This window comes from Aedes aegypti, chromosome 2 (genome assembly GCF_002204515.2).
Source record: "Aedes aegypti strain LVP_AGWG chromosome 2, AaegL5.0 Primary Assembly, whole genome shotgun sequence".
Taxonomy (NCBI): Eukaryota; Metazoa; Arthropoda; class Insecta; order Diptera; family Culicidae; genus Aedes; species Aedes aegypti.
Genome location: NC_035108.1, coordinates 216,488,218 through 216,503,666, shown reverse-complemented (window position 1 = coordinate 216,503,666; position 15,449 = coordinate 216,488,218). Strand labels below are relative to the sequence as shown.

At 35.1% G+C, this 15,449-nt stretch overlaps 1 protein-coding gene across 1 annotated transcript in view; it reads right to left on the bottom strand.

Annotated features, from left to right (window-relative positions):
• LOC5578264 overlaps positions 1–15,449 on the bottom strand; it is a 59,176-nt gene that overhangs the window by 23,058 nt on the left and 20,669 nt on the right. Inside the window, exons 2-3 of the mRNA XM_021843981.1 lie at positions 6,818–7,382; positions 6,540–6,667 (exon numbers count right to left, since the gene is read on the bottom strand). Coding sequence (XP_021699673.1) covers positions 6,540–6,667; positions 6,818–7,382 — 693 coding nt within the window. The remainder of the gene's footprint in view (positions 1–6,539; positions 6,668–6,817; positions 7,383–15,449) is intronic.

Genomic DNA, 15,449 nt, shown 5'->3' with positions numbered 1-15,449 from the left:
CATTTTTCCAGCTGTGTTACCCCCTCTGGCGTAACAGAATGGTCGTTGAGATTGATCAAGATATGCTAAAGCTATTAAATCTGGCTTCTAAATTAGTTCACCAAAAGCAATGGTTAGCTTCCACCGTCTACGGATTCATCAAATTTCGTTCAAGGCCATTATTCGCCCTCTGATTTATGCGTACGTGAGCACCATAGGTTGTGTCACTTTCTAGACAGCCAACGGCTAATTAAAGAAGCGTCACGTCAATAGAAACGAATAAAATATATTTTGAAATATATAAAGATTTTTTACACAGATAGCTTTCCTGGAACCTGTAACTGTATGTCGTCTAAACCTTCTCGGTCCGGATTGCGGAAGCACTTAAAAGATGTCGATCTATCTAAGCTTCGATCATTTTCTAAGGAAACGAAACACGTTTCAAAATCAACTAAGCTTATATTGGTTATTGAAAATTCGCAATCCGACGTCATTTTGAAAACTCCCAAAACAGTTCTGTAGAGTGCTACTTTTCGACATTAGTGCTATAAAATAGCACTTTTCAGTACTGTTTCTTTCGGTAGGAAAAGCAAGCTGTTATGTTGTCCATTCTCTTGACAAAATGTAGGCTGATTTGCAACGGAATTGCAAAAATACCTAAATTGAATGAGCCATGGAAGTCACTATGGTCGATCAGGTAAACACTCACATTAAGATATTCCTGGAATACTAGGGCAAGATCCCTTGTAGTTTCATTGACACAGTATGCCAAAGCTAGAGTTTTTAAGAAAAAACAAAGAATTCAGTACAAATACAAGGTATACGTTGGATGGAATATACTGGAGAATCGTAATACATACATACATATCTTTATACACCGTTCGACAGCTTACTAAGAAAGCTGTTTTTGAAAAATGAAACGAAATAAAAATTCGTAATTTAGTTCAGGTTAATGTGGAGACTACACTGAAAAAACATATTCGATTTTTTACCGAAACTTTACACATCCCATACTTTTTTGTCCCAAGTTGTCCAAGGATAAAATTCATTTCCAAGGTTAGTCAAAGATGTAAACTAAAGGATCGTGAAGAATTTAGCTGCACATATTTGCACTTTTTTCAGTTTGGGCTCATTGACTATTTTCAATATTTCTGCCTTATTTGCTTTATTCATTACTTCAAAGATAGGGTGATGATATGTTCAGCAAAAACACGGGTTTTTTCCATGACAAACAACTTTGTAGAAAACACAAAAAATGTTAAAAATATTGGAAAAAAGTTATGATAAAATACAAGATTTTTAGGGGCCATTCACATACTACGGCATATATCTCAAAAAGTATAAGAGATAGAAAAATCGTGTCTTCGACAAAGTTGTTTCAAATTGCCAATTCTACAACTTTGCCGAAGACACCATATGTCTATCTAAATGTTTTGAAAAAACTGTTTTCCTATCTCACTGCTAGGTGGATTGATCACAAAACTTGTTTCGTTAAATGCTGCGCTTTAATATACCAAGAAACTTCTCCGAACAAACTATATCGCTAAAATCAACGGTTTGGGCGCTATTAAAAAAGCGCATGAAATCGAGAAAATAAAACACAGTGTGGTGGAAGCATTTTGAGTTGATAATGAAAATAGTTCATTAAAAAAAATGTTGGAAAATTATAATTCGGATTCGTTTATTAGAAATATGGATGCATTAGCGCTCCACTGCAATAGTAATTCAGTCGGATTATAAAGTCAATAAAAAACAAAGGTTATTTGTCGTTTTAAAAATTTTAAGGTACTTTCACATATCTGGACATATAATCTTCACAATGAAAGCAGAACTCATTTTTAGATTTTATACTCGATTTTCTAGATTGCATTCAGTAAGATGTGACAGTATTCTATCGGCAGATGAGTTTTGCATGCTGATCTACTTCCGATCTACTGCAACAATAGTGTCAACGATTTCCTTTGCAAACTGCTGCACTTGAAGATTATTGTTGAATTCATTCTCATTGTTAAAAAAAACTCGAAACATATTTAACAGCAACACAGAAGGAGAGCAACCGAATAACATCACGATAATATATTGTAATAATTCTTAATTCATTTTACTGTGCAAAAAAACGTACTTAAATTCTTCAACTCGATTTATTTTATCTTCAAATATCTTCTCAAGAAGTATTTTAAATTTTGCAAAACCCCCCCCCCCCCCAGAACCAAATCCTGGTTGCGCTACTGGTAAATTTTATTATTCATAATAATTTTAACAACGTCAATTGCATCAGTGGCCTATATGCGTTATTAGAAAAAAATGCATTTTTTCGCTATAAGCCCTTTTAAAAAGTTGGTCTCAAAAACTTGTTCATTAAAAACAAAATATCAAATTTGTATCACAGAGCTCATCAACATGTCATGAGATGGCAAAAACATTTTTGGCCGCCATTCTATATGGGAACCGCCCATAGTGGAAGTGTGACAATTTGAGACAGTCATCACACAGCCTAATTGATTGAGAAATTACGCATGTTACTACGCAAAAAATTCTTGGAATATGTATATTCTCCAAGAAATAATCCAACTGTAACATCATTTTCGTTATTGCAAAAAAAAAATGCTGTATGCAAATCGTTGCAACATTCTTTTTTTTTCAGCACTCGTAGCATTTATCCAACTCGGCAAACCTCGTTAGATAAATGTTCGACTCTTACTTAAAAAATCATTATTTTGCAATTTGATGCTTAAAGAACTATTTTAGTTCAGCATCTAAAACCTGTTTTCTGTGGTAAATTACACTCTTACAAAAAAAACCTTGTAATTTTACGTCTTTTTGAGGCGATTCGAATGACATGAAGTTGTGTCCAATTTTAAATACGCTAGTGTCTAGCAGTCCCATCGTTTTCTTTGGAAAAAAAAAAATGAACGACAGCATATGAACCTCAACAGAACTTTCATGAGATACGTGAAAAAGGAGAGCACAAAACCTCATCAAGCGTAGATCAAAATTGAAAGTCATCATAAAGAGTTGTAAGACGAAGCATCGTGAATTTGACAAATATAAAGTTATTGAATTTGCTTTACTGAATCGAGAGAATCGAGTCTATTTTCTAATTGGATTTAGTTGTTGTGCAGTTAGTGCAATCTGAACAAGTTTCGCATTAATAACTAGATGTAATTTGTTTAGGTTTGGGATTTCCACATCTCGGTAGTGTAACCTCCAATTCCGGCTGAGGCTGAGTTTGCAATTTGAAAGTATTGTAAGTTGTTCGATTTATTATACAGTTACTAGTAGAATGTCCAATTCCCGACCATTTTTCTCGTCCCGGGATTCGGGACAAAATTCTATGCTTTTACCGGGAAATCCCGGGATCCCGGGATTTATATATTTTTTAATAAAACTGGCATTTCGGTTGAAATGGAAGTTCAAATTTAACAATACAATGTTTTTTCAATGAAATAAACAGATAATGTAAATTTTAATATTTTAATTATAGCATATCACATTTCAGATATTCTGATGAAGAAACCTAACAGAAATCAAAACTTAGCTTGACTAATTACGGGTTTGCTATGTATTTTTTCAAATTATCTATAACATTTATGAATGCAAGCATGATAAAAACTTAAGTCATAACATTAAAGCAATTGGCTTCAAACATTTGAAAAGCCATAAAAACTTTAGAACAAAAGAAACGATCGAAGATCATTGAAGCTATTGTAGATTATGCTAAAACATATGTAATTACTGAAAATTATTGACTGAAGTTTATTGCCGTAAATCGCAAGTGAGTGCCATCTGCATTTTGGTCGAAGTTGAGCTGATATCAGTTTTTATTATAACTTCTAATGATCTTTTAGCTGCACTAACTAGAAATCACTTTTTGTTCAGTAAAATTAGGAAAGAACACCAAGTCGGATTGTCCCATAATAAAAAGTAAACGCATGTAAGTCCCACTGCACGGAGTAAAAAGCAAATTATGAAAGTTTCATTGAAATTGAAACATGTTCCAATCTCCTGGATTTTTTTTGAATATTTGTATGAAAAACGAGATTGAAAACATGTCAGTTAATTTTATCAGTGCCTACTTTTTACAGATGATACCGACTTGCAATTTGTGGTAGTTTAGGTGTACTTTCAAATTTGTTATCTCAGCATAGGCTTATAAAAATGGCTAATGTTGAAAAAAAAAGCATTATAACTTTGCAACTAGACAAATAAAACTATGTGTTTCTTACTTGGTAAATTGATATTTTCATGAAAATAATTACTTGTTTATTCTCTTTCACGTTATGCTCTTCTACTTTATCAAATATGGTTGATAGTAAGGAAAAATGTCATTAACAATTGAAATTCAGTGGTTTTCATCAAATTCTACGTACATTTCGAGAATCCCGAGATTCCCGGGATATCAGAAATCCCGGGAAACGGGAAATCCCGAAATTAGTCAAATCCCGGGATTTTTTGTCCCGGGATGTCCCGGGATGGACACTCTAGTTACTAGTGAACTTACTGCTAACGATTATTAGGTCAGGTTTCACCAATAACGCTTGAGCCCTAATTGGAACTGACCATATTTGTTGGATTTATGCTGTAACAGAAAGAAGGACGATCAAATTGTAAGTGAATATCTACTTAATGAATCAATTTCTAGCTTTAAGATTTACGACACAACTGAACTCAGTGCATTTTCTGTAAAGAGGTCTGAATTCAAAATCCAACAACATCTTCAAAGATAAGGTACAGTGGGGGAAGTGTATCAGTGGGGTAAGTGGATCATTTGTCAATATTTAGCATAAATACTTGAATATGTTAAAAGTTTTCGCACCACTGCTTCTTTTTAGGTAATATTCTTACGCCCACACTGAAACTATTGCAAAACTGGTACTACACATACACTAACACAAGCAAACTTGTAAGGTGTAAAAAGTAATTAATTTGAAAATTGTTTTCCATCAATCAAAAATCCATTGTATCTCTGTCTAAAATCGAATTCTATTATTTTTTTTTCAACACATGGTAATCATTTCAGTTCTAATTGAATGATTCACAATGAAAAATAGGTAACACTGCGGATCAAGTGGATCAAGATTAATTATCATCTATTGGCAGACTGCTTACGTGAATTTTAATAAGCTTTAATATCCGACAATGTTGTTTTCCTTTATTTTGTTCCCAGCTTGAATTTGTCAAATTGACCATATAAAATTTGAATTAATCCACCTAAAAGCTTTTTTAACCTTTCTGGTATAAAAAATATATAAAAAGAATAATAATTTCAAAATTTACACGAAACTTTTCGTGATTTATCTAAGCTTAGTTGTTAAAGAGCAAAATATACTAATTTTCCAATCGAAAGCATTGCATCGTACCTTATTTGACCATATAAATTGTTCTAGACAGATGATACACATATATTCATAAATAAAATAGAAGGTTTTCAGTTTGGTATTCAAAAGTAAATGTAACTAATATTTTAAACCAAGAGTGTTTTTCGAAAATATCGTTAGGAATAATCCTACAATACTCCTGTATAACTTATGCGTATAAACGGATGAATTTTCTCCAAATTTTTCTAGTTACAATGTTTTTTTTTGTTCAAATTAGTATGAACCAATACATACATACTTTTTATTATATCTTGATTAAATAAAGATACTTTTTAATTTTGATGTATTAAAATGCAACATTACTAGCACTAATAACAAGAACGAGGGTAATATCATTCTTATTGAACATAATCACACTACATTTGTTTCGAGAACAGATTTTTTTAATGATGATCCACTTACCCCACCATGGTGGGGCAAGTGGATCATTTGGCGCAAATTTTTAAGTCTCCCATACTCAATACATAACAATCAGAAAAATCGAAATAAATGACGATTTGAAGTAAAATAGTCCCTTATTTGTTATCCACAGAAAAAAGTTTGAATTACATTATTCACGTTAGCTGTACATAACAATGAAGTTAACTAATGATTTTTCTGTATCCACTTACCCCACGGTACCTTATGTTTTCCATGTCGTTCCATAACTTACATCATGTGTCATTCAGTCATAACGAGAATTACGTTCACAGTAATTTTCATTATTTTTGAGAGTGTAAGCACATAAATCAGCAAACAAGCTTGTAAACTTGTATGCAAGTTAACCTAAGTAAGTAAATAGAGCATTTTAAACTGTCAATTCAAACTAGGGAGTCTTCTTAAGCCGAGTGGTTAGAGTCCGCGGCTCAAAGCAAAACCATGCTGAAGGTGTCTGAGTTCGTTTCCCGGTCGGTCCAGGATCTTTTCGTTATGGAATTTTCCTCAACTCCCCTGGGCATAGAGTATCATCGTACCTGCCACACGATATACGAATGCGAAAATGGCAACTTTGGCAATGAAAGTTCACAGTTAATAACTGTAGAAGTGCTCATAAGAACACTCAGCTGAGAAGCAGGCTGTCCTCACTGGGACAGAGAGGACGCAATGTAAAGAAGAAGAAGAACCTAGTAGCACTTTGGTGCTTGATACAAAAAAATGTATTGGAGTGTGATTCACCCAACACGGTTAACAAACTTCACTTACCATCACGTCGCCCATGGCACTTGAAACTGGTATCCGGAATGCGTCCAAGAATTGGATAGTCAACATCTGGTTCCCCAGGAAGCGCCGAGCGCAGATTGTAACCCAAACCAACCTTCTGAGCTGGATCCCTAAACGATGTGCGAAAGAGATAGAAAGCATTGACGGTTAATAGACGAACTATAACATATTCATTCGATTGTTTCTCTTGCATAATGATGAATGTGTCACAAAGATGGAAAGGATATAATTAAATTTCCGGCCATCAAGCCACGTCCTACCTCGTGCTGTCGAAGTTCTGTCTTTTCCCACCAGTAGGGATTCTACTGCCAATTTGTGGCACGCCGCTCTGGATCTGATATGAAACGATTGGCGAAGGCATCGTCTTCCCCGGAGTTGATGCCGAGGACGATTTGAAATTTGTTACAGTATTTTTCTCCAATGCTCCGCTTCCTTTATTGCGATTTCCTGTGCTGCCATCGGAATACGAAATTGAGTTGGGTCGATTGAACGTTGCTCCTGATGGTGCCACTAAGGATGTCAGGTCGGCTTGTGATAATGATGCTGTTGATGGGCTTTGCTTGAGTAGGAGACTGTCATCGTAAACGGCTTCCATCATGAGCTCCACATTAGTGCGGAATATTTCTTCCGGGCTGCGGTGGCCACTGTCGTACAGAATCGAGGAATAGAACTTGGGAGGAAGGAATATTCGCGCCGGCTGCCGCGTGTCAAAACCACCGTTCATCAACATCTGGAGAACGTTCGGATTGAGCATGGCTGCTTGCCATGCATTGAGAGCATTAGCTTTGTACACTGTGGATAGTAGTACCATACTAACCACAGCACCTAGAATGAGTAAAATAAAATATAAAGATAGTACAATTTTATTTTATGATTAAAGCCCTGTCTTGGTAAGAACTGGTACCGTAAAACGGGGTAACAGAGCAGCAGGGGCAGCAGAGAAACATTGATCCGAATGACCCTTTCGTAAGATATTGATATCAACATTTTTCGTTAAAATATTTTCAATGCATGCAAATTTTTCAATATTTCAAAACAATTATACCCATGGTTACGGATTACACTACCGAAGTTTCATGCCTCACGAGAGTTCTGCAAATGATATAAGCAAGTAAAAACAATTTTAACTAAAAAAAACATCGCCAAAATATATCTTGCCTTGAATTGTTCTATAAGTATGTTAAATTAAAATAGTTACTAAAAAGAATGCAAAATTGTGATTCAAAATTGACCATAAGAAGTATTCCACAATCTACTTTTGTCAAGTAAATGGCTTGTAGGAATTTGGCCTTCATATTCTGCTTAAGAACCATGACCAGAGTTTGAAAAATTCGTGATACTCACACTTCAGTAGCCAAGCAAAGTAAATCATAGTCTGTGGAACTCACGCTTATCGCTGCTGTAGACAAATTGCCTTGAAAGTAGAAATACACCCAGTGCTAATACAACTCAAAATTACTGTAGAAAAATAATATTATTTATAGCTGCATTTCCTGTATTTATAGTTTTTCAACTACTGTAGTTAGGAGAGCCACATGAGTTTCGCCCAAACTCAAGCCTACTACAAAATACGGCATATATGCAAGAGCGAGGTGTGCCATTACTAGTTTAGAAATTATGAAAAATACCACATTTTCATTTGAATTTAAATGAAATTATTAATAAATATCTAAAAGAACTGATCAATGTTACCCCGACATACAGTATCGGAAATAATATAGCATCATATTTATTACATGATCCAAAAGAAGTTGAGTTTATCTTTCAAAAAATTTAATGATTTTAAGTGCTGTGCATATACTATACAAACAATAAAGTGGTACTTGTTCTCCCTTAATTACTGTACACAGAAAAAAATATTTATTTTTCAATGTGATGTAAAATGAAACCTACTGTAAATATAAATCAAATTCGTGTAATGTTACAGCATGCTGTAAATTTAAATGAATATACATTGAATTTTCAATTAAAAATTGTTGAATATTACATGATCATGTAAATTTAAAGTGAATTCGGCTGCAAAAAAAAAACGACAAACAGGTATTGCGAGTACCTCAGCACAACGTTTGATGAAAACAGGAGGAAGCTTATCCGATCCTGGTTCTTACGATGGATCGATAGCGTTCAGGGCATCGCACATTGGTCCAGTTTTGAAAAATCATGGCAGAAATTGCGCATTCTCAATATTTTACTATTTTTAGCCATAACAAGTGTTTTGGAATATGATTTAAGATGGAAGACTCTATTTTGGCCATAGTCACAATTTTTTGGATGTCATAGGGTAAAATTCAAGCAAAAATGCTGTTTTTCATACGTAGGTTTGAGATTTCACAGATTTAGGTAAATTCAGGTGAACCCAAACTTTTGCACGATTTGCATCATACTGAGGGGTGAACCCAAACTTTTGCACGATGACTTGACTGACTGTTTCATTGATTTTGAATACTTTCCAGATTTTTCCGCAAAAATTTCGTGGGGTCTCTTCAAAGAATATAAGATTACGATTCTAATGACACTTTGATTTAAAATTTTGGTCGACCCAAAGCTGAGAAAATTGAATATGAATTTTCAGTGTGTTTTTTGAAAAATGTCACAACTTTAAGTAAAAAATTAGTATACAAAATTCAAAAAATGTTTTTGGAAAAATACATACGAAGTAAGAATAACTCTTTGCCTTTCGAATGCGGCTTAAAGAGTTTCAATTGGACGTGTAATCACAGAGATATGGACAGAACACTTTTGTTTGTTTTTGAGGGGGTGAACCCAAACTTTTGCACGGGAGTGTATGTTTGGAAATGGGGTTTTAGCCAGCTATTTGAAAATCTGGACCAATGTGCATCGGTGACATCGGCTATTGAAAACGTCGGACAAGGAAAATGAATATCGAAAGGCGGCAACAAATCCAATGCTTCCGAAGATATCACTGATTTGAAAAAATCGGCAAAAAGTTCGACTGATTCTGTAGGGCTGTGACTCGTTATGCCACCAAAAGACATTTCTGATGGGAGTGATTGCGAACCTTTCCTTCCTTTGAAGAAACGCCATAACACGGAAGGATCCGCCTTAACCTCATCTTCTATACGGAAATGTACTCACGAAAGGATGAAGATTCGCTTTCGTTGTATTCACCCTCGAGTCTCCGTAGGAGGGATCGGTTTTCTTCGTTACGGTGTTTCAGGAAACGGCGACGCACTTTATGAAGGACATTTCGCCGGCGACGAAGATCAGCGTTCCACCACGGTAAACTATTCTGGCGGCGAGGAGAAAATCTGCGGAGAGGAGTATGTCTGCGTATTACTCCACAAACCACGCTGTAGAAATTGGCAACCGCTGCGTTAACATCGGTGTCTCGAAATAGGTCCTCCCAACTAAACAAGCTCAGTTCCTCGATAACAGCATTGTAATTGCAACGGTTAAAGTTGAAATCGTGCTGGTCTGACACTGCATGAAAACTCTCCAATTCACTTGTGATTAAACGTAGAACGAACGGTTTGTGGTGGCGGTCAGGAGGTAAAATCGAGAATGGCACTTCGATCAATTCAACTTCGGTACTGCTGCTGACGAAGGGCAAGTCAAGTAGTCTACCGTTTGAGTTACGTACGTCACAAATCTGCAATTAACCACTGGTAATCATGTTCTCGGTGAATATTAGTTCTGGCTCCGAAGACGCATTCGTCGGTAGATATGAATTCAAATCATCATCATATGTCCACTGCAGATGAGGCAGGTTGTAGTCACCGATAATCATCACTGAATCTCCGTCGGAAGTATTTTGCATCACTTCTTGCACACTGTCTGCATGAGCAGCATACTTGTCGAAATCGCTGTTTGGCCGTAGGTAAATTCCACAGACATAAACAGACTTCGAAGTGGAGTTTCACTACGATTTGCTCGAGCGAGTTACATCTTTCGAGTCGAACAGGGAGACTCGAGATAGATTTCTTAACAGCGATTAGCACTCCCCCTCCTCTGCTGAGTTGACTAGATGCACTGCTACGATCGCAACGGAAGATGTTATGTTCGGAGGATAGTTCGGAGTTGCTCACATCGCTCCGAAGCCACGTTTCTGTCAGCACGATGACATCATAGTCACAGGAGGCAGTAGCCATGAAAAAGTCGTTGGTTTTGCTACGCATGCCACAGACATTCTGGTAGTAGACAGTTAAAGGCGTATTTGATGAACGATGCGTATGCCGATCGGCGATCGGAAGCGGCGCAGTGGTAGGAGTTGAATGAGAAACAGTAATGGTGGCGTTACAATTGATTCATTGATTTTGAATGAAAATACATGCAAATCCTCAACCAAACTGCTTTTTGATTTCATTGCGGTTAGAACTGCATAAGAGAATGTGAAAAGTTTCAAATGTGTTTTAAATTGAAAAAAAAAGCTTGACCAACTCTGAATCTAAACTTTATCTAAATTTAAATTTCTGAATTAACTCTCATATTTTGACATTGAATTCAACCAAAATCAATCGATTTCTAAATATAAATAAGTATTTTCGAACAAAATCGAATGAATTACATAGAATACATAGTATTATGCATATATTTAGGTTTTAAACTTTATAAGAGAATTTCTGACTTGAAATCCAAAAAACGCCCCAATTTGTAAAAATACATTTAGCTAAGAAATTTGAGACTGAATTCATGTTCTACTATGCCTTGGAATAGTGACGAACTCCTTTAAACTTTATCAGGTAGTAATCGTAGAATAGATTGTTTGTGAGTGCTAAATCTGCTAAAATCTCATCAATTTTTAATATTCGAATTAAACTCAAAGTTTAAAGTTTGTTATCTTATACCAATTTTTATAATTTTCTAGTGCATTTCTGCACGCTACAGTCAACTCTTCCTTACTCGATATTGAAGGGACCATCGAGTTATCGTGGTATCGAGTAACAGAACACAAAACCAGTGAAACTACGATCCAAGGGACCATCGAAGTAGCCATGAAAATCAACTTTTACTATGGTTCTCTTACTCGATATCGAGATACGGAGTAAGGGAGAGTTAACTGTATATCACAGATTACTCATTTTGCAACGACACACATTTTGCAGTTGCTATTTGGGTTGGAAGTTAATATAGAGACTGTTATGTCTTTATTTTTCAATACGGGACTGCACAAAACTCATATTTTTCCGGAACATTTTCAAACAAAGTATGTAATTTTTTATAATCATATTAAAGTATGTCTTAAATCATACATATTGTGATGAAAAGAATTGTTGGTTCGAGAATCCAAATGGGACATTATTTTTTTATATGCAGTAGAAGCCTTATGTATTCTCGAATCCGGTGAAAATGGCTTTAATACAAAATTTCATACTAATATTCTTTAATTTTGCATTCATTTTGCTTAACTGCCTTACGAAAATTATATTATTTTGTTAACTATGCTGTGATTTCCATCCTCATCATTGAAAAACTTGGAAACATATTAAAAAATCATCACAGCTGAATAGCGATTGAATGATATTACGCCACTGCATTGTACCTATTCTTGTTTACATTATTTACCATGCGTAAGCCTAAGAATCTTCAGTAGCTACAGGTTTTGATAGAAATACCACTATAAGCCACCAAAGCTCATTCAAAAAATTAAGAGTACTACCTTTGGTTGCCGCAAGGTCTGAGTGACGAAAAATTTCAAGACTGGATATTAAGCTCAATTATTGTCAAGTCACAAAAAAAAAAATCAAATTGGAGCTTATTCTAACGCTGATTCCGATAATTCAATCAAAAATTCCCACAATTAATCTTACTAATCTGCATACGGGTCGTTTATGGTTGAAATTTGTGCTACCGCCATATCATATGAGGGAACCTGTTAACTTGATAGGATTGTACTCAGATAGCAGCTGCTCATTCTGCCTAATGTCCCGGATTTAATCCACTGGAATTGAACGACAGAGCTGTTAACACGATAATCATGTTTTACCGCAACCCCCTTACATGGATACTACTGATATTATAGAAACCTTTTTGGAACAGGAACCACGCTGTTTGCGGTGGTGTGGATTATCAACTGTTGTTTATATGAATAAAATCTATGGATGAGTGTGGACCAACGAAAAGTTTAATAGACATGTAAATGTCTATATCGATGATTTTTCTCGATCCCTTCAATGAGCATACATTTTTACTCTTCATTTTTCGATGTTGTTCTTATCTCGGTATCTCTTTATCTCGATGTGATTTTCTCTCCAGTAATCAATGGCATATCAGTGAAAAATAATAATTCCACTATTGGTACACTGTTCCTATAGTTGCGGTATATTTTTAATTAATCGTTGTTTTCTTACGGGATCCTCCACTATAGAAACACTTTACCGCAACTATTGGTACAAGTAGGAAAAGTTTTTTCAATTTTAGTGATGTTTAATCAGTTTTAAAGTAATTTCAGCTATTTCCTGTATCAACTAGCCAATACGTCGATTGACAGTATCGGTTTTGTGGCTGATGCAATAAAATCAGTGAAAATGGCACTACCGTAACTATATGAACACCCTCAACTCATGGATCACTTACCCTATTCCTTTCTAAAAAATACTTCACACATTACAATCATTTGAAATTTTTAGGTGTCTTCTTTAGTTGAGAGGTTAGAGTCCACGACTACAAAGCAAAGCCATGCCGAAGGTGTGGGGTTCGATTCCCGCTTCAGCCGTCGAAACTTTTCGTCAGGAATATTTCTCGGCTGTGCCACTGGAGGATGCTTGTCCGTTGTCTAGTGTCAAGTTACAGTCTGTACAGCTTAATGGCTGAAGACGATGTCCGTGTCTTTAATATGGTTGCATTGTGAGGTATTAAAAAATGATTTATAATACATAGAGTAAAGTGGGGTAAGAGTTTCTATTTGAAATTTGTAGCACAGTTCAAAACAAAATTTATAAATGGCATGGTCGTTCGAATGGTATTAAAGTACATAAAAAACTTTCACTTCAAACATCATACAAATCGATTGAGATTTGGAAAAGTTATGGCTATTTGTTGTTCTTCGACGTAAATGTTGTAATTTTTGGTCAAACTCTCTTTGCATGAAACCAAATAAAAAAAATCTTTACAATATTTTTTCTAGGTCGTTTCTTGGCCAATCATAAGGATGCTTTGAGGTGTATTAGTTTTTGCATAAATGCTTGGGAACAATTTATGGCCCATAGTGGGGCAATATTACTTTCAAATTGTGCGAAAAGCGTCACTAATTTTTTTTACATTTCCACTTAGTTTTGTGAGAAACTGGGTATTTTAGGATATATCACAATTAACTCTGTTTTGGGCATTTTTTTAATGAAAATCTAGTGTGTATTTTTCGGCAAACATAAGTTTACGGCTGGTTTAAAGTATGCCTGTCAGTAGGTATCGATATTTTGTGTTTTAGCCAGCGAAATTTTGCCCACACTAATTTCGAACTCTTGCCTCACCTGTGGGGCAAAAGATCGTTGAAGACAATCAATTTTAAAACTGTTATAACTAAAAATGGGTAAACATTTTGGGCTGACTGTTTGTTCAGCAAAATGATAATCAATATGTTGAAGGTTCACTGTATGGTATTTGTTTTGTTTTAACTGTTTTTGTTTTCCTTGAAACTTTGATTATACTACTAATGTCGACGTTTTGCCCCACCTTACTCTGTTTGGAAACTATGTTTGGCCCATAATGGGGCAAAAGTTCGACTTATATATTTTCTCTTAGAAAAACTCGAAAAATGCCTAAAATTCATATCTAGAAATATTCGCGATCTCGGCGAAACTGACAAAATGTACACAATTTAAGAAAATATAGCGTTGAAATTGTAGCTCGATTGTTTATCTACTGCTGTTGAACTTTTCCCGTACCGATAATTTATCAAAAAAAAACGCAAATTTGTAGAAGACTAAACTTTACCTCACGCAAAACAACACACTTCATAGATTATGCCTATGTTTTTGTTAACCAAAGTGATGGGCGCATCTGAAATCGAAATCAAAACACGGCGATAGTAAACGGCGACACTGCAAACAAAAAATAAACATGACGAACTTGGTGGGCTTAATTGAAATCAAACAATTTGTAAACACGGCGCAAAAGTAAAAGGCGATACTGAAAATAATATCGAGTACAGGAGCATAACATTGGGCGATACTGGCATTCTAGAGTACGTTTTAGGTGAAAACTTATAATATTTTATGAGTACGAAATAGCAATGGAAATTGTATGTGTAGTATTAATAGTGGTTGTCAAACTAGGTTTATGATATGTGAATTATAGTGAAAAAATTTAAGTTTGAGTATATTTTCTCCAATTGGGGTTAAAAATTGCACATGATAATTTCATTGGTTATTTTCTCAGTGCTATTGATTTGTCAGATAGGCCCTTATCGCAAATCCCTCTAGATATATTACTTTTACAATTCGCGAAATATGCGTGATTGTGCCAAAAATCCATCAAATTTCCCGTTTTACTTTAGTTTTGGGGAGAACCGTTTTTAGGTATATTTCAATTAAACCTGTTTTGGCATAATTTTTTGTCAAAATTTAGTGTGTATTTTCCAGCAATCTTTCTTTCTTTATCTTTTCTATAGGGAGTATCATAAGTTCATAGCCGGTATAAAGTATTCCTGTCATAATAGTAACGATAATTTATGGTTTAGTCTACGAACAAAATATTGCACCACAAAAGATTAGAATTCTTGCCCCACCGGTGGGGCTTAAGTTCGTTTTATACATTTAAAATTATTAAAATCAAACATGAGTAAGTATTTCGACACAAGTTTGTGCAACATCAATGTATGCAATATGTTGAAGGTTCACTGTGTGTAATTTATTTCTATTCTAGTTTTTCTGGAAACAATGATTATTCGACTAAGGTCGTACTTATGCCCCACCTTGCAGAAAATATCACATATGC